We start from the raw sequence: 23,923 nt of genomic DNA, 5'->3' as shown, positions 1-23,923 counted from the left end.
CACGGTTTCCAGACAACCTAGCTGCTGCACAGCTGCACTCATTACTCACTAACACATTTTAAAAGATCCACAGGTGGAACTAATTATTTCACTTGTGATTCTGTGAGAAGATCTGTAAAACAATAACTGTTGATAGCTCTCAATGACTGGAGTTGGCTACCCCAGCACTAGGCTATATGCACAAAAATATCGTTCAAATGGCTGCAAGCCTACATGTTGTTTAATAGATCATCTAGTGTGTACTAAGCCTTCGCAAGCGAAATAGTGGCAGCCAATCAGCTCCTACCTTCCTTGTTAGTGTATATAAAAGGTCAGGAGCTCATTGGCTGTTAGCTTATTTGTTCCACTGGTACTTATATGTTAGTTGGGCGCCCACTAAGCTATTTGCTTAGTTTTATGCGTCCCCTCGCAGGGCTCGCTACGCTTCTGGCTCGGTGGCTCGCCACACTATATAAAATCAACTCCAAGCCGACATGGATAGTGGGGGTATGAGCGTACCAACTATAGTGGGCGCCCAACTAACATATAAGTATCGTTCCGCTTTATCACTCTCCAAGTGCCCATGTATGTTATAGAATAAAGTCACAATTCCTAAATTTAAGAGTTTGCACATCTGCATTCACTAACTAGATGTGCTGTTACCCTAGTAAAACATCCATTGGTGAGACTTGTCCAAATAGTTGTGGAGATTCTAATCTCAGTCAGTATCAAGAGCATTGCAAATAGGTAATGGACATGGAAAAAGTCATGTCTCATGAGCAAAGCAGATCGAAATTGGTACAGTACATTACTATACAAAATAAAACACACATAATATAAAAATGGAAAAAGTTGCCAAACGATACATGCCCCAAAATAATTTTTCCAGTTTTATTGTTCAAAGAAAAAAAGTTTTTCAGTGCCCAAAACATTCCCATAGAACTTCCATAAACACTATTGTAATTTAAACTGGGGGGAAAAAACCCTTTAAAATTAAATCTTCCCAAGCTCCTATTTACAAAGAAAAAAAAAAGGACAAAAATTTCTCCCGCAACATTACTTGTTTTAAAATATTTACAATGAAACAAATTTTACACATTAGAAAAAAAAAACAGAACTTGAACTGTGAGAAAGATGAATAGGTTGCGACAATGTAAACTGGTTTTCACTGTGAGGACGTGTCGTTCAGATGTGACCCCGTTGTCTGTAGAACAATGCAATGCAGGCCCCTCCGGCATGGAATGGGTATGTGGAATTTCTCTTACAGTGCTGAAATGTTTGTTAACACTGCTGCTGTCTTATAGACGAGGCTATCAGGATTGTCACTTTCGATGAACTTAAGGGCTGTTTTAGACAACTTGTCTTCCATGATGAAGATGCCAACTTGGGTGAAGACGATGAATGTGCACTCTCTTTCTCTCGTGGACCATAAGAAGAGTTAGAATTGTAGCTACCATTACTTACTATTCTCTAGATTTCAGCCCTCACCTACAAAACTGTGGAAGCAGCCATTTTGTAATCTGTTTATATACTAGAAAATGTGACATCAATAAAGACAGGAAGAACATTGTGCCTTACACTTCAAGAAGTCAGTGTATTTTGGTTTGACAGACAGCAATCCTGTGAAAATTATTAGGCACACAAAATGACTGCTTCCTATATATGAAAGCAATAGGTACACAAAATGTGAACTGCTGTTGACAATTAAAAAGACATTGTAAAGCAGCTGACATGATAAGGGGGAGTTGCTAGAGAGGGCAATGAAGGAAGTTCACAATGAGTAAAATTAGGATGTGATGGGAGATGTTTTGCTTATTTACTGTACAAGTTATGTACAGAACAGTAGGAACAGATATGTCAGGATCACGTGTAGGTGGAACCATCCCGCAAAAGTAATAACAAACATATAGAGCAGTTAAGCAAGGAGCAAAGAAAACAAAAAAAAAAGGCAGCAGTAACAATTTATGATAGGAGTATCAATTTGATTTGAAATTGGAAAAAAATGGTAAAACAAAAACTTTTACTTTGGGCAATCCAAATATACTAGTAAGTGCTACCAACTGTAGCAGAAAAGAGGATATAGTTATATGGACATAAAAAAAGTCTGACTGTTGCAGAAACTATGGCAACCACAGTCATGAGGCCGTCCGCATGCTTGTTCACAGCACAGGGCAGAATGGATTGGTTTGGGCAAGAAACCATCAGTTTAGTGAAACATTAGAGCTGTAGAAGACATAACAGGAAGTTTATGAGCTAGAAGCAGCAGCTCATATTAAAGGGGAGAGGTGGTGCCTGCTTGAGCTATTTTTAGGTGGGCGCTATGCAGGCTAGAGAAAGCCCTGGGTATTTTGCATGGAACATCTAGAGGAAACAATGTTAGGAATATGAAAGCCTTTCATAATATCATAGGAATGCCCAATTTTTATTCATCCAAATTCAGATTCACCTAAAATAATAATTAAAAAAGAAGGATAGGTGTTTTAAGGGTTTTCCAGTTTTGTGTCTCAACACTACCAAATACTTATTCATGTTTCAATAGTGATCTTATGTTTGGGTATTGCAATGTTACAGCTGCAAAATAAAGGTTCTTAACAAGTATAAGGAAGTGCTAAGTTAGGTAAGCAAGACACCGCGATGGGAAAAGGGCATGAGGAACAGGACTCCCCAGGAAGGGGACCAGGCAGGAGAGACAATGCAAATAAGCGTTGAAGTTTATGTAAAAAAATAAATTCACAATATTTCTTCTCCAGAAGTTATTTAAGAGGTTTAGTTCAGTTAACTTGGTCTAACAACACACCATTAAATAGGGCGATCCTGTGACTGCACTTTCATAGCCAGCGGGGTGTGAAACAAATTGCAGGCCACACGAGGTTACTTTGTATACATCAACTTGCAGTGCATATAATTCAATATTTAAACGTCACAAGACAAGGGTTCCCAGCCTATTTACGGGGTGTCCTGTGTGGAGTCTGCTTTTTCTGCATTTCAATGCGGCATCGACTCCGTTCATCAAGCCAGGGGAGCTCAAAATTCCTACAGGGATGGAAGGAAGATAATATGAGGAAAGAGAAAATAAATTGGGTAAGTGGGAGATTAAAGTTAATTGTATTTAAGGTGTACTTACTGTGGTGTTATTTTGGGCAATGGTCGTCCAAATGCCACAACAGGGAGGTAGGGAGTGATCATAACAGAATCCACTGTGGGAACAGTAATGGAGATTGAAACAGCTTGAAAGAATACGTTTTAACAAGTCTATGTAAAATATATTAGCTAGTCAATTTATTTTTTCCACAAACAATGATACAGAAAATGTAGTGTTCCTTCTAGGAACCGTGGCGGGCCGGGCGCTGCTGCATGGGGGCCGCGTAAGGGGGGGTGGACTGGGCCCACCGACGTCACCGCTGTGGGCAGTCTTGGGCTGACAACGTCACAAAAGGGGCATGCCCGTGCCGCCACTAAAGGGGGCAGGCCAGGCCCCTCAGAAGTCTCCGCACTGCCAGGGAAGCGCCAGGCATCACCATGTATGGCGGCGATGGCCTTCCCCGGTCACACCGGCGGGGTCGGAGGCAGGCTCTTTTAGCGGGGTGCTGCTAGAGGGGCAGGGTGCGTTTTGCCCTGTAAAAATCAATCACGGTGCAGCGGGAACACTAAAAACGGTGATGGAAGATTAAAAGGAATGTATATATGGCGAATCCAGCATATTTAAATAAATCCAGAATTGATAGAAACGGAAACAGCATTTTTCTATTTGTGTTTAGGGTCTTATGTTGATGGGTTTCAAAGGGAAACACTATAATGCCATTGCGACATTTTGTAATAGCCCAAGCACTTCAGAGTATGACTCTAAACTCCAAATACTTTCTCTTTCCACCTAATAAGTCACTCACCATCAACATAAACTGATTAGACACATAGGGATGTATTAAATGTGGCTGGCGAGGGGGTTAAACTGCGGGGATCGCCGAAAACAAGCGATCCTCACCATTTAACCTATATGCCGGCCGCTTACCCTATTCAATGTACCGGGGAAATCCTCGCTGTCAGAGAGGATTCCCCCAAACAGCTAGGCTCGTGGCAAATGAGAGCCTGCTGCATTTAGCCGTGAGCCTCGCTGTTTTAGCGTCCGCCTACGCAGTTTACCCCTCGCTCCAAAAACAAAGCGAGGTGTAAACTGTGTGTCAGGTGAATACTGACGCTGCGAGCTGTGACAGCGAGCAGGCAGCACTGCTCACTGTCACAGCTCACAAAAAGCATTGAATACACCCCATACTATTGGTGGCAACGTCAGCTAGTAGCATCTCTCATATATTGGAGATTTTAGCCATACTGTGGCATATGCATTCTATATAAACACATTTCTAGTATTTTGCATGGATTCTTAAACACCTGGGAACCACAAATCGCACATTTTAATGTCCCTCTGGCGTTTTCCTGACATCTTTCCAGCAACACTTTGCTATTACATTTTCAAACTTGGTGTCATATGGGTCTAGTGGGGCCAAACTCACCCTTTCCTAGTACCTTATCTTTTTAAAATTGTATTTTCTCCTTACTCTCCCTTTAGCCTGCAATTGACCATTTTATTATCTACCCCTATGTTACCTTGGCTAGAAGAAATTTTCATATTTTCTCTTTTGCCTAAGAATTTTTTGGACTGACAGTTTGCACACTCTCATGCAAGAGTTCAAGTTTACTATTTTATAAGCTGCTATTATGATCCTCTGCGTAGGTCTGTCCACCATATTTTTGTCTTACCTATAAAAATCCAAATTTCTATAATTGTGGTAGACACGTAGGCCGTGGGGAGGGGGAGAGGACTTCCCTGGACAGAAAGATCCACTGTGATTTGAGTTGTAGGGGCGATTCATTTTATTGCCATAGAAGCTAGAGTTGCGATGGTCTGGAATTCAAAATTTCACCATGCTAAAACACAACACCAATGTTCCCAGAAATCTCATGAAAAAATTGGATCAAGACTGTGCGCTGCATAAGGAAGATTCGGATTACAAACTAAAGATCCTTAGCTTGTCTCTGGAGATAAAGACTCCATGAGCCGTGAGTCCAAGAGTGCCCCTAGATGAAGCATGTTCTAGGACAGTCAGGTTGGACTTGTGCCAACCCTAACACAAAGTCAGGCTAAGATAGTTTGGTTACCAAACCATAAGAAGGAAGTTGTTTTGGTGTGGTAGGAGGTGGACCCCTTGAAGACTGAGATGGGCTGTCCTCACTGCTATGACCTTTGTAAAAACTCTTGGTGCCCTGGAGCAACTGAAAGGCAAAGCCCAAAACAAAAAGTACCTTTTTTGCACTGCATAGAAAACGTTGATGTTTTCCAGTATGGGTATGCAAGTAGGCATCGTAAATGTCTAAGGAGGCCATGAAATCTCCCGGCTCCACAACCTGCTTGATAGACTGAAGCAACTCCGTCCAGAACCCCGGAACTCGGAGAAACAGATTTGTTTCCAAAAAGGTAGAGTATGAGACCGCCTGGCATTTTCACCAAGAAGAAATTTAGGCATGACTGGAGTAATCACTTGTGCTTTTAGAAGAAAACTGATGGATGATTGAAGATAAGTAACCTTACTGATGTTGCCTGGTTGAAAACTGCACTGGTGTATGTTCCTGAAAGGTGAGGGAGTGTCCTCTGGATACAATTCCTGACACCCAGGAGTCTCCAGCCAGAAATAGGCGACTGCAGAAGGCTCCCGCCACCTTGGAAGAGACCAAATGGGACATGGCCGGTCATAAAAAAAACTGATGGATCCTTCTTCCTTTTAAATGGAGTCACTTCTAATGCAGACTAATTTGTAAGACTGATCGAACCACCTGGATAAGGTTCTCTACTCTGACATGGGTCATGTGATCATCCTGTCTCAAGTATGTCTCGAGGTTGAGGCACCCGGGACCAAGCTTTGTCCTCTGAGGAATCCTCTGACTTCAGTCTGTGTAAAGACCAAAGCCTCTCACCTAGGGCTATTGCGCATGAATCCGGAACCTAAGGTTTATTGCAGGGAACTGGAAACTTAGCCCAAACTCTGCACCAACTGGGACAAGCACTGCACCCATGCAGGTTCTGCAAGAGATTGTCATGGGTTAGATTGCTGTGGGGCACCCTGAAGAGGAAGTTGTAGCTGTTCGGAAGTGGAACCAGTCGGTGCAGGAAGTTTAAAAGCTGCCAGCTCCATCATGGATAGGGATATCCAAGCATCCAACCAAACATAGAATGCAATCTCTAAGTTCACTCCAAACCTGTGACTGTCTGGAGATGTGAGTGACGTTACTTATCCCCAGTGAATGAATGAGCTTTCTTCCAAAATGGCATCACTACTGCAGACTGCAGATGGCCTTATAATTAATAATTGCTCCCTGCACGAAATTGCTACCTTCACATTGTATATTGTAAAGACAGTAAACAATTTTGGAAGTCATTATGTGGCCTTTATCTAATATAAGTATCCTTCTGATATCGATTTGATATCAGTGACCAGTGGGGTGCTGGCAGGGAGGGACAGCACAGGGGCATTAAACAGCATGGCCCTCATTTTAAGACAGTAGAGATGGACTGTGCTGCACAGTTTATTTCTACTTTTGATTGCGATGCCATAGATCGGGATCACGAGGCCAAACTAGGTGGGATTTATAGTCAAAAATCGATAGTCCGTGTGTACACACCATTAGATTACAGTCAGATAATCTAAACACCAATTTACCATCGTCGGGTTCTGGAAAGAAAGAGGTGACCTCCGGCTCACTCTCCTGATTCCCTTTCTTTTTGTACATCCTCAGCTGCAGTCGCTGTAATATCCTCTGCTCACGGATCCGTTGTATGTCCCACCTATAGAAAGTGAATATATATGAATGAATGGGCGCCTGCTTGCTGTCCCTTGGGGCACATAAGTGTATAAACACACGGGTATGGGTCATAGGGTCAACAGCACAAACGTTGACATGCATTGGGTCAACCACTATAGGTCGACATGCATCAAGGTTGACATGTCTCAAGGTTGACATTGGGGTTAGGTCAACATGGGCTAGCTTAACATGGGAGTTTTTACCTGTTTTTGTCCCAAACGTCGACATGGATACAAAAAAGTACACCACGTCCCCCTCACATGGTTCGCTGCGCTCACCATGTTTTGGGCTCGGTGCCTCGCTACACTTGGCACACTATTTTATTCTCCTTCCACTCCCTAGTGGATGGTAGGAAATAAAATACCGCCTGTCAGCACATGTCGACCTAATGACTGTCAAGCTAACCCCATGTTGACATTCAGACATGTTGACCTTGATGCATGGTCGGCCTAACGACCATATACAAAAAAAACATGCACACACATACAAATCAGGTCTATTACAATCACCTTTTTCTTCGCTTTTCATCTAGCTCTAACTTGGCATGTCTTTTAGCAAACACTGCATCGTCCAAATTCTGGAAAGACAACAAGATATGGGCACAAAACAGATCAGGAACATAACAGCTACCAGTTATCATCTTTAAGCTGTATTAACACATAGTCACAACAACTTGCACACCTAGTTAAACCAACCCTTCCTATCACTTCACTCAGGGCTCCATAGTTAGTGAGATGAGCCACAATCTGATAGGAGGAAGGCAGGGTTAATAATATAAAATATTAACTAAAAACAATAATGACTGTGGCACCTGATTGCTCCTATCCAACATAGTAGTTCATAGGTGACCAAGTTTAAACTTTAGCGAATTCTACAATATAAAAATGGGAAAGGGAAAATACCAAGCTAGCAGACTTTATAAATGAGGTCAGAAAGAGTGAACTAGAATAAGGCCCTATGTTCTGTACCTCGTGCTCACAGAACACTCAGCCCCTCACTTCTGGAGGATTTGCTATTTGGTACATGAAAGGGTTCTTTAATTATGCCCCTATGTTATGAAAGTCTTACCTCTGGTACATCTGATGCACTCAAGTCCTGCAAAGGCTCTATAGGATGTTCTCTCCATGAAGGAACTAGAAAAAAGAGAGAAAGTATATAAATATATACAAGATTAACATTTTTAAAACACTATGTGGCTCAAAAAAGGACTAAGTTCAGAGTTCATCACTCTTCATGAAGCAACTGACTTGCAACATTAAGATGACTACATTCCTCTTACAACATAACTGCAATGCACTAGGTATAGTGGTTTCCCTTTTTAGAATTCTAACAATAACTTTAAAAGTAAATTATACTTGATCAATTATTTTAAATCACATGTTTCTAGAATGTTACATACAGAAAAAAAAGGTATAACAGATGAATTGTAAAATGTTGAATGACTTATTTACCAATTATTCTATTTATTTTATCCACAAGAACTTACTTCTACATTTAAACATCTAACCGAAGAGCATAGATGACACCAGAGAATAAGAATGCTGTGTACACACGGAGAAACAAAGCATTCTGCAGTGTGCACCAAGATTCATAAAAACGACAGCCTCCCATTACACCAGAAATTAGGACACCAATAAGGTACAAAATGATACATATTCACAAGCATTGGTCCCAAGTAACTTCAGGCTGTAGTGTAATGAATAATGGTGCCTACACAGAGTAAGTTACCCGTGGTACCTTGAAACAAGAAATTCTAATATGCAGCCACCAACCCCTTTACAAAACAGACCAATCACTGTCAAGTTCATGTGATGGCTCTTTCCAGACATTGGAAGAAATAACAGTAAACCTAAAGTTCCCATACATCAGGTATACTGAATTTTAAGTTAAACATTTAGCACCCAATTTGACAGACACCCTTAATTTGAGTCAAGAAGCTGCATTCCCCCCAAAAAGGGTAACACTATATACAGGTCTGGGTTAACATTTCTAGTGTTTAATCCTGTAATGTTTTCAAAGGGGAATGAGCAGCTGAAGCTTGCACATATATTAAAGCAGTAATCAGTTATTTATTCCATTTTAACTGAACTGCTCCTTCCCTTCTGTGGAAATCCAGAAGCTTCTTGCTGAAACTATTCTTGGGGGATCCTTCATTTTCATGACCTAGCTCAAAAAAAAAAATGCTGCTGTTCACCATCCTAACACACTATTATATAAGCGTGAGCAAGTAGACCAATAGGAAGCTGCAAACTCCATGCTTGTAGATTATTGATCTGCACAATCACACTACCACAGACTGTATAGGTAAGCAGAGGAGTGCTAGCGACAAATTAATATATATATATTTTTTTGCTACTCGTTTAGTTTCACGGCGGCAGCATGGCCACCCGCTACTTCTGGGTCCGGCGCTTGGAAAACTATTTGAAATAAAGTCCATGCCAACGTGAATTGGTTCATACCCCCACTATCCACGTTGGCATGGAGTTGATTTTAGATAGCATTACGAACGTAGCGAGCCACCGAGCCCGTAGCGTGGGCAAGTGAAGCGAGCCCCGCAAGGGGACACAGACGCTGCTGCGACTGAGTCGCTGCCGCCGTGAAACTAAACAAGTACCTTTTTTTTACCATGCAGTTCATACCCCTGTACTACGGGACTGGAGCTGGTCAATCAAAGTAAAATAGACACAATAATAATAAAAAAAAATAATCCAAGCTGCAGTACAATAGATAATGTTAACAATATATAAGGCAGCTTTAGATGGTAGATCCAAAAAAAAAAAAAAAAAAAAATTAACGATGTTGATGTAAAAATACCTACTAGTACATACCCACTATACCTACTAGTACATTGTAAAGATATTATGAATTATAAACTAAGATATTAAAAGCTAACTGACATAACTTTTGAGATAACTAAATAAAGGGTAAAAAGCAGATGCTTGTAATACTCCCTCTTCTAACCTAAAATGATTTTTATTTTATTCTATTATTTAATAAAAAAAAAACTAAGATGTGATGTTTGACAAAAAGGTTGTAGAAAAACCTACAAAACTGGGTAAAATGTAAGATAAATATCAAATTAAATACAGACTAATCTACATACTAAATTGTACAAGCTTGGAGTGGTTTATTTTAGGATTCAGATCACGAACAAGTTCTTAACAATCACTCCTCTTAAAAGGAGAACTCTAGTCTCCAATAAACTTTCACCTTTTGCCACCCCCATTCTCTCAAACAAGTTGTCCCTCCCATCTAAAGATGCTAACTATCGATAACGTTGCCATTTATAGGAAACTTATCACTGGTGCCCTGCTCATCCCATGTTTTCTTAGCTGGGGGAGGGGGATCAATAGGACTGACCCATATTGGGTCTCAAATGACTGACACACAAAAATATCTGCGACTAGTGAAAAATAATTCAGTTGGTTGGTTACACAGAGCCAGACCCATTCACAAAGGTTTTGGCAAATACAAGTACTCAGGGGCCTGGGATTTTAGTACAAACAGATTTAGGGGATTGGACATTATGTGGTCATTTGAGATTCAAAATAGAAATCCAGTCTGGCCAACTCTGAATATTATCCTGATTCCAGGATAAACCAAGCAGCATGAGGAGACAAACCGTGAGGAGTATTGTACAAGTTGGAGGGACTCCTGCATTTTTATCTGTGTAAGGGTTGAGGGGAAATTAGAGTTCTCCTTATACGAATATTTAAAATAAAAATAAATAAAAAAAGGTCACCAGACGTGAACATATTGGGGGTAAACAGCATTTGTTAGCCAATAAAAAATTATATAACTTTTATTCAACTTTTATCTTGTGCAATTAAACATATGAAAGTTGAAAGCATAACAGGGTGACTCTTCCAAGAAATGGTTAATATAGCCCCTAAAATATTCAAGTTCTCTGTACCATGGGATATTAGAAAAACAGGAACAATTTCTCCACCCCAGTGTACTTAGGGAAAGAATGGCCTCTTACTTGCCACACACTCTTCTTTCTTGGGGGAGGGTTCCCTCAGCGGGGAAGGAGGTGGCTGATGCCACCGGCTTAGATACATGTCCGTGGTGGCGAGGTAGGGTAGAGAATCTACTTCGCCAGGGTTTAGGTCACTGTCCTTTATTGATGAGGCTGTTGCAGAGGTGCCCCATGCAGACCTCAGGTGAGCATCTATTGGAGATTGCGAGTGCTCAGGAGTCTCTTTGCTGCGCAGCTCTCGCTGACAGCCCATCTCGGACATCGAGCCCCCAGGCTCCATATCCTGTGTTTCTGTCGGCAACCGAGACATCTTGCCCTTTATCTTTGAGAGGTTAGACAATCTCTTCACAGGGGTCCTGTGTTCTGCGCTGCCAAAAGCAGATTTCCTAGATGGTGGAAAGTAAAGAGTTACTTTCTTTGACACTGTATGTAGTGCTTGCAAAAATCCAACACACAAAAGACATTTTTTCCCTTGCTAATGGACTCACTCATATTTCAGGTTCTTAGCCCATACGAATGGATAATGTATATGGTAAGTCATTTAATGGGCAGTATGGATGGTATAATTGTTAGAATTACTGCCTCAAAGCACCGAAGTCATGGGTTTGAATCTCACCATGGCCTTAACTGTGCAGAGGTTTTTTTTTTGTATTCCCTGTGCTTGCGTTGGTTTACTCCAGGTGCTCCGGTTTCCTCCCACAATCTCAAAAAAATACAACTGAAATGTTATACTAACATCCCTCACCTTGCAACTATGTGAATGGGGAGCAATCTATTCCCCCCACCACTGTAGCTTAGCATGTTTCGTTGGCCACCAGACATGTACAATATTCACAGTATATGTTGATTTGTTCAAACTAGCTGAGGCTCAACACACAATTTACTCAACTTTAAATCTCAATTAACTGAACAAACTGCAGTAAACTTAAATACTAGCCACATATATAATCCCACCTCCTTGAAATATTCTTAAAACCACAAATGTGTGAGGGAGGGTCCTCATGTTATCATAAGGGTACTAAGGCAGGAGCCCATTTACCTTTATGGAGATTTTTTTTATTATGCTTTCAATTATTAACACAAAATGCACCCGTGCCCAGGGTGCAATTATTACGCAACACACCTTTTGTGACCTTTTGCATTTCGGCCATAGGAGAAGGGTTTTGGGGTAAGGCCTGAAAGCCGAGGGGAGGCCTCTGGGGGAAACTCCCCACCCCCTGCACTCTCTGGAAGGGGAGCCTCTGGCATGTCGACTGCCGACTCACGGCTTTGAGACGTGCGCTGTTTGTCCTTCTCACTGTCCTTTCTGACCAATTGCATACGTCTTTCCATCCGCTCAATGCGGGCCAGGAGCTGAGGAGGACAATTGGAACAATTATCGGTAAGTTTTACAATAGGGATAGAACAAAATGAAAACAAATTCACACAATTTTTATGTAGAACACAAAATGTGTGTGTTTGAATATATAATATATTACACATACAAACAAACTAGCATGTTTCATTACCTTGATCCCTTCCATTTACAGACTACAATATAGCAGCAGAGCAGTAGTTACAGGTATTGCACATAAGTGTAGAAAAGAGACTGCTACTTAAAGGCCCTATCCTTAGTCAAGAAAAAAAGGACTGAGTGGAGTCAAGTAGCACAAGAGATTCCGAACATGGAGGGGTCTGCTTCCGAGCTTAGATAGCTTAAGGTATGGATCAAGTTGGGCAGATACATGAGCAGAAATACGAGTAGGAAGGGGGGTGTATTAAGGTGTCTTAGAGGTTTGATTGGAGGTAAATTAGGTGTAAAGAAGAGATGATCAGAGAGAAGGAAGAGAAAGCAGAGACATTCACAGAGCAGCCATATATAGTCTGCATTGCACCAAATCATTTAGTGAGAGTGTGTGTTAAGACAGACACCTATAACAACCAGAGGACATGCTAAGGAAGACACATTTGCCCATGAACTGGAGAGCAATATAAAAACACAAATGGTTGTAAAATCAATTTGAATAAAACAACAACAAAATATGTAAACACAGGATAGATTGTCCATTTGCGATATGCAGTATAGAGGAAGCCAAAATAAAATAAAACCTCACTGCAAAAGCTTAAACATTTCTCAGACTGCATTCAGGGTCCATGCAGATATTTGGCCATAGAAGTGTTAACGATTCAATGTACAGTCAAAGGGGCCTAAACAGATTGAAATGCTAGGAGATCCCCAAGCTCCTATAGCAGTGAAGGGGTTAAAGGGGCAGACAATTCACTTATGTATATACATGTAAAAATATAGAAACAAGATGCAGCAGACTTGCGGATTCTATTAACCATTACTGCTAATGCAACCCACTTCTTGTTGTGCATATTGCGAGTTAAAGGGGAAAAATAACAATAATAATAATAATCCAGAGACTCCTCTGATTCCACCAAACCTTAAATCCATGGTATCCCATCCTCCTTTCCGTTGCCATGGCAGCCCATTTAAACCGCCACCCCCCCTCCAACGCCATGATGGTCTTGTGTGAGTCTCATGAATGTGTATAGAGCGGAGGGGGTTTGTAAAGAAAAAAGGGGGAGGGCAATGAGAGGGGGAAAAGGGGGGTGGGAGAGAAATGGTGAGGGAGGTGGCATTACCTCAGCTTGCATGGTTCCTTCCTATGCAAGGCAGATTCTCTAGCATTACAGCATGCAAGCTCAAACATCCACTCCATGTCTCCTCTCCCCCCTCGCAAGCATCCTTTCCCTCTCTCCACTACAAGATCCCTTCTCTTCCAACCCCCCACAACCTCCTACCCCCAGTCTAGCCACAAGATGCATTGGATTTAGCAGTACTGCCCGTCCCTTAGGAAAATGTAGGTCTACCAGAAAACTTTATGTCATGATGCTAGATCACGTTTATTTATAGTAATAGCAACCCTTCAAAGATTTCCTACAGCAGTTTTAATAAATCCACAAGACATGTACACATTGTTATATAATACAACAGTGAACACTGGGAGCCACATGCAGATCCCTAGCAATACCCCCACACACTGCACACAGGCAGGGAGTAACAATGAGCATTTACTCCACACAAATGCTAAAGACCTGACCGATCTGCAGTGTGATATATACAGTAATGTGTGTCTTGGATATGTGTGTATCGGCAGTAGCTAGTGTGCACACTGCGGCTCATTGAACTTTGACGTGTGCTGCTGACTACAGGTACACACACACACACATGTACATGTATGTACACACTACAGTCAGTCCGTGTGCTGCTGGTGTAACAGTGCACACTATACAGCGCTCAGTGGGGACATTACATGGATGACATATCACAGCCACTCACAGGCCGAGTCCCCGCTCTCAATTTCCCCTCTCCCCCGGTCAGCTGCACCGTCCCGACGGCAGCCGTTTTCTTACCGTGTCCTTCTCCGCCCGGAGCTCCCCGATCTGCCGCTCCCGCTCCTGTATACGATGCTGCTGCTGCTCGATCAGGTCCAACTGCAGGAGGACGATCTGTTTGAGGCAGGCCCCGGGACCGGCGCCCCCTCTCAGCGGCGGTCTCCAACGCGGACCGGCCGGGGACGTTGAGCTCGAGGCCGGGGCCTGGCCTTGCCCCGTGGCCGCCGTGGTAGCTGCCCCGGCCCCGGTCACCGCCGCCCCGGCAGCTCCCCCGGCCCCCTTATCCGCCAGGGCCCCCGCTTCAGAGCCAAGCTTGCCGCAGGGATCGCTGAGCCCGGCCTGACCCTTCCCTTGCTCTCCAGCCCAACTGTCAGGCTGCGGCCTACTCCGGCCCGCAAGCCCCGAGCTTTCCTGAAGCTCTTCCCCCGGCAAGGGGTCTTCGTGCCTCGGGCGGCACACACTGCCTTTCATACTCATGACTCCTCCTCGGGCCCGGCATCCTCCTGCAGCCTCGAGTGAGGGGAGGAGGCCGAGGCCCCCGGGGCGCAGTGAACAGGGAACCGAGGAGGAGGAATCAGTACAAGATGGCGGCTGCTGCGGGGGGAGGGCGGCTGGCCACAGGTGGGTATGTACAGGAGAGAGAGTCGGGAGAGCTGCTCATAGCCGCGGCAGCGGCGGCGCTGCTGCATGCACACAGTGGGCGAGAGCTGAGCACTCCGGCCGCATATGTCATGTACTACCTACATATCATCATCATCATGCTGCTGTATACAGTGCTGTGTACAGCCTGGGAGGGTGTGCTGCGCTTGTTATTGGGCGTAGAGATTGGAACCAGCACCACCCTGTGTAGACTGAGGAAGGCAGGGGGTGAAGTCAGTGTGCAACAGTTAGTATACATGGCGGACAGTCTGAGTGAGTGACTGAGAGAGAGAGAGAGTGAGTGAGTGTGTTGTGTGCGTGTGAAGAGACTGATCAGCACCAAAAATCCTAAACGACATAAAACATATAAAACTCTGCACTCACATGGTGGAAGTGTATATGGTCTCTGTGATGATATGGCATATATTTACACACCTGTTATTCTGACTATACTTCGGTTTGACATTGTGGCTGTTATGTTGACACCACACATTTATACTACAATCATAACCTAGACATAATAGTAAAATAAGGTGCTTATCTATGTTAATTGGCCACAAGATCTGTTTGAATGTGTATTCCCTATTAATTTGTCTATAGGTGCCCCCACATCTCACCTGAGATCACCCCCCCCCCCCCTATCGTATACGATACACCATATGCAGAGGTAGAGGTAGGAGAGCAGGTCCCTCCTACCTCTATGTTCCTTTTGTTACTACCCAGTTTGTTTTATCGGCCTTGCATCTGTCCCAGCAATGTGTGAGTAAAGCCCCCCCACACACACTCGCCAAGTGGTCTGCTGTTGTACCCTGCTGCATGTGTTGAATGAAGGGGGATGTGGTGTCTGTGCTCAGATATACACTATGAGGTCAATTTACTAAAGCTGCTAAAAATTTAATTGGGTAATGTTGCCCATGGCAACCTATGTCTTGAAATGTCTTTTCATGTCTTGAAAAAGAGTCTGACGACCGAAACGCGTTGACTGCTTTGGAACGTGAACAGTCATTTTTACCACATGTATGAATTTGTTTTTATGGACTTTTTTGTATTGTAAATTTTGTATTGTGCACTCTATCCCCTTTACATCTGGCATAAGCCGTGCTTTACATTCTTGGCATTCTGTTGATTGTAAGTATATTTGGGATTTTTTTTTCATGGGAAAAAATTCTGTTTGATTTTTTGAACGTATGAGGATTAATGTTTAGGGTGAGGTTTATGCAAAATCATTCGATGGTCAGCAACCGTTGAGTGATTTTGCCAATGCACACAATGCTGCAAATGGATGTCTATGCTAAACATCCATTCGCATGCATGCTGGGAAATTGGCATGAGAGGGTGGGTGGACGTTCCTACTGGTGGCTTTTAGATGACCCGCAAAGCTGCAAATTTCACAGCTTTGTGGGTCAAGCAGAATCTCCCTCCAAATGTGACAGGCTTATGGTCATGTTGCACTTCTTAAAAACAAAGCAAGTGTTATAACTGTATTTAACATCTCGCAACATGCATATCTAAAATCAAAGAATAATGGCACTGCAATGTTGGATCTACAACTGTCGAAGAGTTATCTGTAATATTGAGAACATCTATAAACCCTTATAGAAATATAACTATTTCAAATAAAGTGTGAGAGAGGGAGGGGGGTTAAGGGAATCAAGGTGGGAGGGAAGGGGTGATGAGTTACCCTACTTAGAAATTGTATGCTAGAAAGGCCCAACCCAAAAATACTAGGACCCACCCAATAATTTCTCACACTCTTGATGTCTGGGACACGACAAATAGAAAACTCAATCTTGCCCCCTTCCCTAGCCCTTTGGTACCTTTGTTTAATAACCCCAGCTTTCGTCCGGGATGTTCCCTGAACACCTTTGGATATTGGTGGAACAGTGAGATTAGATTTCTTAATGATATTTCCCACCTTTACGGAAATTCAAACATTACACGCAATCCCTCATGAAACTTTCTTTTAATATCTCCAAATCAGATATTTCCACTTTTCGGTCAAATCACAAATCACTGCTAGACCCCTTTCTTCAGAAGAAAACCTAGTTTTCTGGGTCCTATCACCACATCCCTCTCTCCGCAGCCACCAGGTCCTGTTTCTGCAGTGACCGGGTGCTGTCTCCTGCAGGACTCCAATAGAAGTAATTCCTTAGAAAGGGGGGCATGGGTTTTATGGACTAAAGGAGGTGGTGGCAGGGTCTGTATTTGAGGGTGCTGTGTTTGGGGGGGGGGGGGTGTCCCTGCCTCCCTAGGATAATGTTCTCTGGCTCTACCCAGTGGCTGATTTAAGGGGGGGGGGTGACCCCCCCCCCTAGGCCAGTAGAATCACTATGCTAATAGCTGAGGATCCCCTTTTTCCAGGGACACCAGAATTTTGGAAATCGGCCCTGGGGAACTGGAGATATCCAACTTCAAAGCAGCAGTCCACATCCGACCTGTTAATTGCAATTCCCAGTCCTATTTCTCAGGTTCTCTCTGACTTAGAGTTTTTCTGAGAAAATATCCCAAAAGCTGGGACTCTCCCCTTTCTGTGGACACTAGCGGCTTGTCTCTATCATGCCCAGAACCAGAGATATCAGCCCTCCAGCAGCCAGTCCCTGCTCCAGCTCCAAACGTCTGGTGTACAGTTTTATGTTTTTGTCAATGGATTGCTCTGGCTCCTGATCTCTGATCCCCAAGTCCCCAGCACCTCCTGAAAGGTGGGACTCTAGGTTTTTATACTAAGAACGACAACTCAACTATAGATTGTAATCTTAACAATATTGAACTTTTACCTCCTTGTCTATCTGTCATTACACAGTCTTGTTTTATTACTGTTGCATTTATGTCTTGTCCCTCAAATGCAAAGCACAATGGAATATGTTGGCACTATATATAAGTAAATACGGTACTCTTTACCTATCACGGCGCCCATCGCGGGGATCGCGGGTACATTTATGTCTGGCCGCGACGCGACCGACGCGATGCCCGCGATTTCCCATTGAAACCCATGTTAAACATGGAAATCGCGTCGGTCGCGTTGCGGCCGGCCATAAATGTACCCGCGATGCCCGCGACGCGATGCACCCGATTTCCCATAGCAATCAATGTTAAATGGCCCGACCGACGCGATTTTACTGTTAAATGCCTCAATGGACCCGATGTGGCCATAGGAAACAATGTTAAATGGGCCACAGAGGCCAAATAGGCAACCTTGACTGGGAAATGGCCCCCCCAATTGTTACCGCCACCCCACGATCAACGTCAACCCGAAGCGTGGCGAGCGCAGCGAGCCCGCGAGGGGCGGCGGTACGCGTCCTCCGACCTTTTCATACCCCCACTATCCACGTCGGCGTGGAGTTGAGAATAGAATAGTGTGGCGAGCGCAGCGAGCCACCGAGCCCGAAGCGTGGCGAGCGGACGCGGATACCTTCACAGCTATACGCGTCCCCTCGCGGGCTTCACAGGTATCCGCGTCCCCTCGCGGGGCTCACCATGCTTCGGGCTCGGTGGCTCGCTGCGCTCGCCACACTATTCTATTCTCAACTCCACGCCGACGTGGATAGTGGGGGTATGAAAAGGTCGGAGGACGCGTACCGCCGCCCCTCGCGGGCTCGCTGCGCTCGCCACGCTTCGGGTTGACGTTGATCGTGGGGTGGCGTAAACAATTGGGGGGGCCATTTCAGAGTTCAGGGTAAGTATTTGGGCTCTAAGGCCCATTTAACATTGTTTCCTATGGTAAAATCGGGTCCATTCAGCCATTTAACATGAAAATCGTGTCCATCGGGCCTTTTAACATTGATTCCTATGGCAAATCGTGGGCATCGCGTCGCGGCCATCGTGTGCACATTTATGGCCGGCCGCGACGCGACCCAAGCGATGTCCATGTTTAACATGGTTTTCAATGGGAAATCGTGGACATCGCGTCGGTCGCGTCGCGTCCGGGCATCTTTAGCCCGCATACGACGCGACCAACGTTATTTTTTACCTCACGATGCCCACGATCAAGATCGTGGGCGCCGTGCTAGGTAAAGAGTACCGTAAATACTAATAAATGAATAAAAAACCTGTATCTCAACGTTTATTTTTTGCGGTGTTCCAACGTGACCCATGTGCTTTGCACCAGATCTGCATCTCTCATTGAGGGCTAGATCTACTAAGCTTGAAAAGTAATAAAATGGAGAGTGATAAACAGCCAGCCATTCAGTGCTTCACTGCTGTGTCACAGGCTGTGTTTGAAAAATGACAGGTTGGAGGTTTATCAGGGGGTTACTATTGTGTTGAATGATTTGTATAAGGGGTAAGCCAAGTTTTGGCTTTCAGTATTTTTTTTATGACTGGAATGCCGCCTCACCCTGTAAGTATCTTAGGACATCGGCATCCTGTGGGTGCACCTTTGGAGGGCACCCGCCAATATATCTCCCTGCATTTTTCCTATGCCAGCTCCCTGCCTTTTCCAGGCATATATAATTAGTTGAAAGTATTTACACAAATAGAGACACACCCATGAGCAGACCACCCAACCAGAACACTGGTCACGCCCCCCACATTATTAGGTGCTGGCCACAACCCCTATTATTGCACATAATAGGCCCTTGATCATTTTCAGCTCCATTTAGACCTTAATCTGGCACTGGGTTTATCACTCTCCATTTTGTCACTTTTTAAAGCTTAGTATATCTGGCTCTTACCACCCTTATCTGCTTGCCTTCCATGCTTACTGGACTTTTCCCAAGCTGCACCTGCTCTATGAAGTGGTCACTCTTGGACAGCAAGCCTTTCCTGTAGCCTTGCAGCATTCTCAGAAAATTACCTCCACCAACTCATCAAATTCTAGAACCCCTATGCATGATACCTTTTTATTTTACCCATGTACCTCTCTTTTACCAGGTACAATAGCACTTTATATCTTTCCTTTGTGGGCATTGTAAGTGCACATTGCAATCGGGCTGTTCTATTTATAATATATGTTGCTTATTGTCACTGTTAAGATTATTTGTGGACCTGACGAGACTGGAGTATGGTGCCCTGACTTGCACAGACGATAAACATAGCAGGTCTCATAAAAATTTCATAAAAGTTTTATTCAAGAATTAGTATGAATATGACAAGATACATTATAAATGGCATTGGAAACAAAATAGACCAATATAAACAACTGCGAATGTCCTGCGCTGCAGGGAGTGCTGAGAAAATTCAGGTGAGACACACTTGTGCTAGTACAGGTTGAGTATCCCGTATCCAAAATGCTCGGGACCAGGAGAATTTTGGATAACGGATTATTCCGTATTTCGGAATATTTTAATATTTCAATGATGTATTTTGAAGTATCTTGCATTTATGCTGTATAAACACATAATATACACACAAATATATTTTATTACCACATAAAATACACACAAATATATTTTAATTGTTCAAAAAACAAGGTTTCAAAACGTGAAACTAAATTTGTGTACTACCTCAGCACTGAATTTGAATGCCAAGCAATCATTGTCTTGCACATATATAGTGCCAGTTACATATCATGTCCCCAGTGATGCTGTTACAAATGTCCCCAGTGAGTTTTTAGCAAAAAAAAAAAAAATTTTCACTTTCTGGAAAGTCCGTATTTCGGAATAATTTGGATAACGGATATTCGGATACGGGATACTCGACCTGTACTATTGGTGATGAGCTGGGAGAATGCAGACCAGCAGGGTGAAAACACAGTGCTGGAAGGATGCGGCCCAAACACCATGTAGCAGAGAATTACCTTGAGCGGAGTCTAGTGGTGAGCTGGAAGAATGCAGGCCGGCATGCGGAGCAAGACACAGCAGGTACCGGTAGAGCATAGCAGGAGCAGGTAGCCGGATTGAACACAAGGTACAGTCAGCAGTGCAGCTTACTACGATGTACCGGATGAGCAGAGAACAGCAGGTGCAGGTACCAGGATTGAACCGAAGTGCAGACAGCAGTGCAGGTTTCCAAACTGTACCCATGAGCAGAGCAGATCCTGGGATTGAAACGAAGTGCAGGTTACCAAGATGTACCGGATGAGCAGAGCATAGCAGGTGCAGGTACCAGGATTGACAAAAGTGCAGACAGCAGTGCAGGTTACCAGGATTGTACCAGATGAACAGACCACAGTTTATGCAGGAACCAGGATTAATTGACGAGCAACAACAGTGTAGAGAGCTACCTGGGAACACCGGGGTAGAACCTTTAAAAGTGGCTATGGAGCTACTCATGATAGCTGTGGAGCCAGCCAGGCTATGGATGGAATAGCACAGGAGTCTGGACAACCAGGCGCAGGATAGCAGACTGCATACATGGGTATGTACAACAAAGCAGTGGCAATTCCCCCAGTCCTGGAGAGACTTATACCACTTTCAAATACAGAAATAAATTAGGATATATCCAAAACGCTGTCTGTATCTGGTTTTTCTTCTTCTCCCGTTCTCACAGATAGTGTATATGTGAAACAAAGAGAAGGATTAAATGTGTAGGATCATAATGTTCCTTTAAAGGAACATAAAAATGGGACTAGAATAGAACATACCACACTCACAAAAAGTGTGTGTGTCAGAAGCTCATAAAGGTATCTTTATGGTGATTTTGATAACCTTCACCAGAATCCACCAAAGTGTCTGAGTAACTTATTTAGACGTACATTTCCACTCACTCAAATTCAGATGGTATTACACGTATAATGGTTTATTTTAAGTAAGCGTACCAGTGACTCACAATTCACAGGAGGTTTTCAAGCACATCTGGGTTTCTTTTACTTGGAAAATATTTTGAAGCAGGCAATGGTGGAAAATTCAACAAAAAAACTTTTTATTGACAAAAAAACAATTTTAAAATAGGACCACAATTAAGTATAATGAAGAATAAATCCAAAGGTGGGTGGATGGTGATATGGAACTCACTATAACAACAAAAGAGGCGAATTATACTTACCGATAATTCCTTTTTCTTCATAGAGATCCCATGGCAGCCTTAACACTGGGATATTCCCATCCCCCATAGATTCAGACAGGACATTTTTCTCTAGGACCGCCCACCTTGGGTATAATAGCCCCCTCCTTGCTCTCCTCTGTGTCTTTGATGTCTCCGTAACACTGGTCCTGGAGAAAAAACACAACATAGCATAATACACAGGGAGGGTAACCAATGGCTGCCATGGGATCTCTATGAAGAAAAAGGAATTATCGGTAAGTATAATTCGCCTCTTTCTTCTACGATCCCCATGGCAGCCTTAACACTGGGACATACCCAAGTAAACACACGGGAGGGCTGAATTCATGCATGTAATATTTATTTATAGATGTAGGCTCTTAAACCACCGAAGTAGCCTCTTGTAAGACATGCTTCCCAAAGTGGGCAGCCGATACATTAAGTGCGTAGTGATTTGCAAAGGTATGAACTGACGACCAAGTAGCTGCTCTGCAGATTTCCGCCACCGACGCCTTCGCCTTATTCGCCCAGGAAGTGGAAACTGCCCGGGTAGAGTGTGCCTGAACAATAGGAGGAGCTGTTCTACCGGCCTTCTTGTAAGCAAACAGGATGGTTTCTCTGATCCACCTGGATATTGTCTGTTTCACCGGTGCCTTCCCTCTCTTCACTCCTTCTGGAATGACAAACAAGTGATTAGAGGATCTGAAAGGCTTAGTTTTTTCCAGATAAATGGATATAGCCCTGACCAAGTCTAGAGTATGCCAGGCTTCTTCCTGCTCGTTTTGCGGATTGGTACAAAACTGAGGTAGTGTTATCTCTTGGTTCAAGTGGAAGGAAGAGACGACCTTAGGGACAAATTCTGGGTGCGTACGTAGAACTACCCTGTCTGGATATATTACCAGGTATGGTTCCTCTATCCACAAGGCCTGCAGCTCACTGACCCGTCTAGCAGAAGTGACTGCAATCAGAAACACCACCTTCCAGGTGAGGAATTTCAATGCGCATTCGGCTAGAGGTTCAAACGGCTCCTTAGTTAAGACCGCCAGCAATAGGTTCAAGTCCCAAGGTGCTACAATGGCTTTGATTGGTGGCCTGATTCTTTTCATCGCCCTACCAAATCTCTTGACCATCTTGCCTTCTGCCAGAGGCCTATCCAATAGAACACTCAGAGCCGAAGTCTGTGCTTTGATTGTGGCCGTGGCTAGTCCCATTTGAAATCCCTCAAATAGAAACTGTAACACCTTGTCCGTGGGAATACATGCAAAGTCTCCTTTGAATTCACCCCAGGTAATAAACTTATTCCAAGTTTTATAGTAGGCTGCCGAAGAAACCGTCTTCCTAGCCTTCATCATCATCTCCGCGACTTGTGGCGATAGATTATGTTTTCTCAGAATCTGCCGTTCAATTTCCATGCCTCTAGACACAATGCTGCTGGGTCTTGATACCACAGTGGCCCCTGACTCAACAGGTCTGGTCTGTTCGGTAATCTCCAAGGTTGCTGTATTGACATTCTCAGGGCATTGGTATACCAGGCCCTCCTCGGCCAATGCGGCAGAATTACTATCACTTGTACCTGGTCTTCCCGTATCTTCTTCAGTATCTTGGATATTACTGGGAAAGGGGGAAAGACGTAACCCAGGTCGAACGACCATTTGATCGCGAAAGTGTCCAGCGCTTCTGCCTGAGGATGCCAAAACTTTGAGCAGAATCTGCTCACCTTTCTGTTGGTGGCTGTGGCCATCAGGTCCACTTCTGGCACCCCAAACTCCTTCACAACCTCTCGGAACACCTCCTGGTTCAGTTCCCACTCTCCAGGTAGTATTGCTCTGCGGCTCAGGAAATCCGCAACTATGTTCTCCTTCCCTGGAATGTAAACCGCTGAAATCGATCGCAGATTCGCTTCTGCCCAGCTCATGATTTTTTTCGATAATCTCATCAACTTCTGACTTCTGGTTCCCCCTTGATGATTTACGTGGGACACCACTGTCACGTTGTCGGTCATAATTCGAAGATGAGAGCCTCGAATTTCCGTCTTGAGCATAGACATTGCTTCCCAAACAGCCTGCAGTTCTCTTGCGTTTGAGGAATTCTTTGCCTCTTCCTGAGACCAGTTTCCCTGAACCGACGATTCGCCCATGTGGGCTCCCCATCCTGACAAACTTGCGTCTGTTGTCA

General features: G+C 43.9%; 1 protein-coding gene across 1 annotated transcript; it reads right to left on the bottom strand.

Moving 5' to 3' along the window:
- Positions 1-856: 856 nt before the first annotated feature.
- On the bottom strand, positions 857-15,004 carry MSL1 (MSL complex subunit 1). Its single transcript, XM_083147246.1, has 8 exons — positions 14,210-15,004; positions 11,934-12,163; positions 10,814-11,196; positions 7,900-7,964; positions 7,341-7,408; positions 6,690-6,814; positions 3,104-3,176; positions 857-3,012 (listed from the first exon to the last, which is right to left on the bottom strand). The coding sequence occupies exons 1-8, from the start codon at positions 14,666-14,668 to the stop codon at positions 2,922-2,924; spliced, it is 1,494 nt and encodes a 497-aa protein (XP_083003372.1). The 5' UTR covers positions 14,669-15,004; the 3' UTR covers positions 857-2,921.
- Positions 15,005-23,923: the final 8,919 nt, after the last annotated feature.

This window comes from Crinia signifera, chromosome 6 (genome assembly GCF_055691185.1).
Source record: "Crinia signifera chromosome 6, ASM5569118v1, whole genome shotgun sequence".
Lineage (NCBI taxonomy): Eukaryota > Metazoa > Chordata > Amphibia > Anura > Myobatrachidae > Crinia > Crinia signifera.
The sequence above is the reverse complement of the archived record's forward strand: the minus strand, read 5'-3'. Positions and strand labels throughout refer to the sequence as shown.

Excerpts from the sequence above, each read along its gene's own strand:
- MSL1 (XM_083147246.1), bottom strand. The coding sequence starts at position 14,668 with ATGAGTATGAAAGGCAGTGTGTGCCGCCCGAGGCACGAAGACCCCTTG. Across the intron at positions 6,815-7,340 it reads GATGAAAAGCGAAGAAAAAG|GTGGGACATACAACGGATCC; the intron begins GTGATTGTAATA and ends CACTTTCTATAG. Across the intron at positions 3,177-6,689 it reads CTTTCCAGAACCCGACGATG|TGGATTCTGTTATGATCACT; the intron begins GTAAATTGGTGT and ends CTGTTCCCACAG.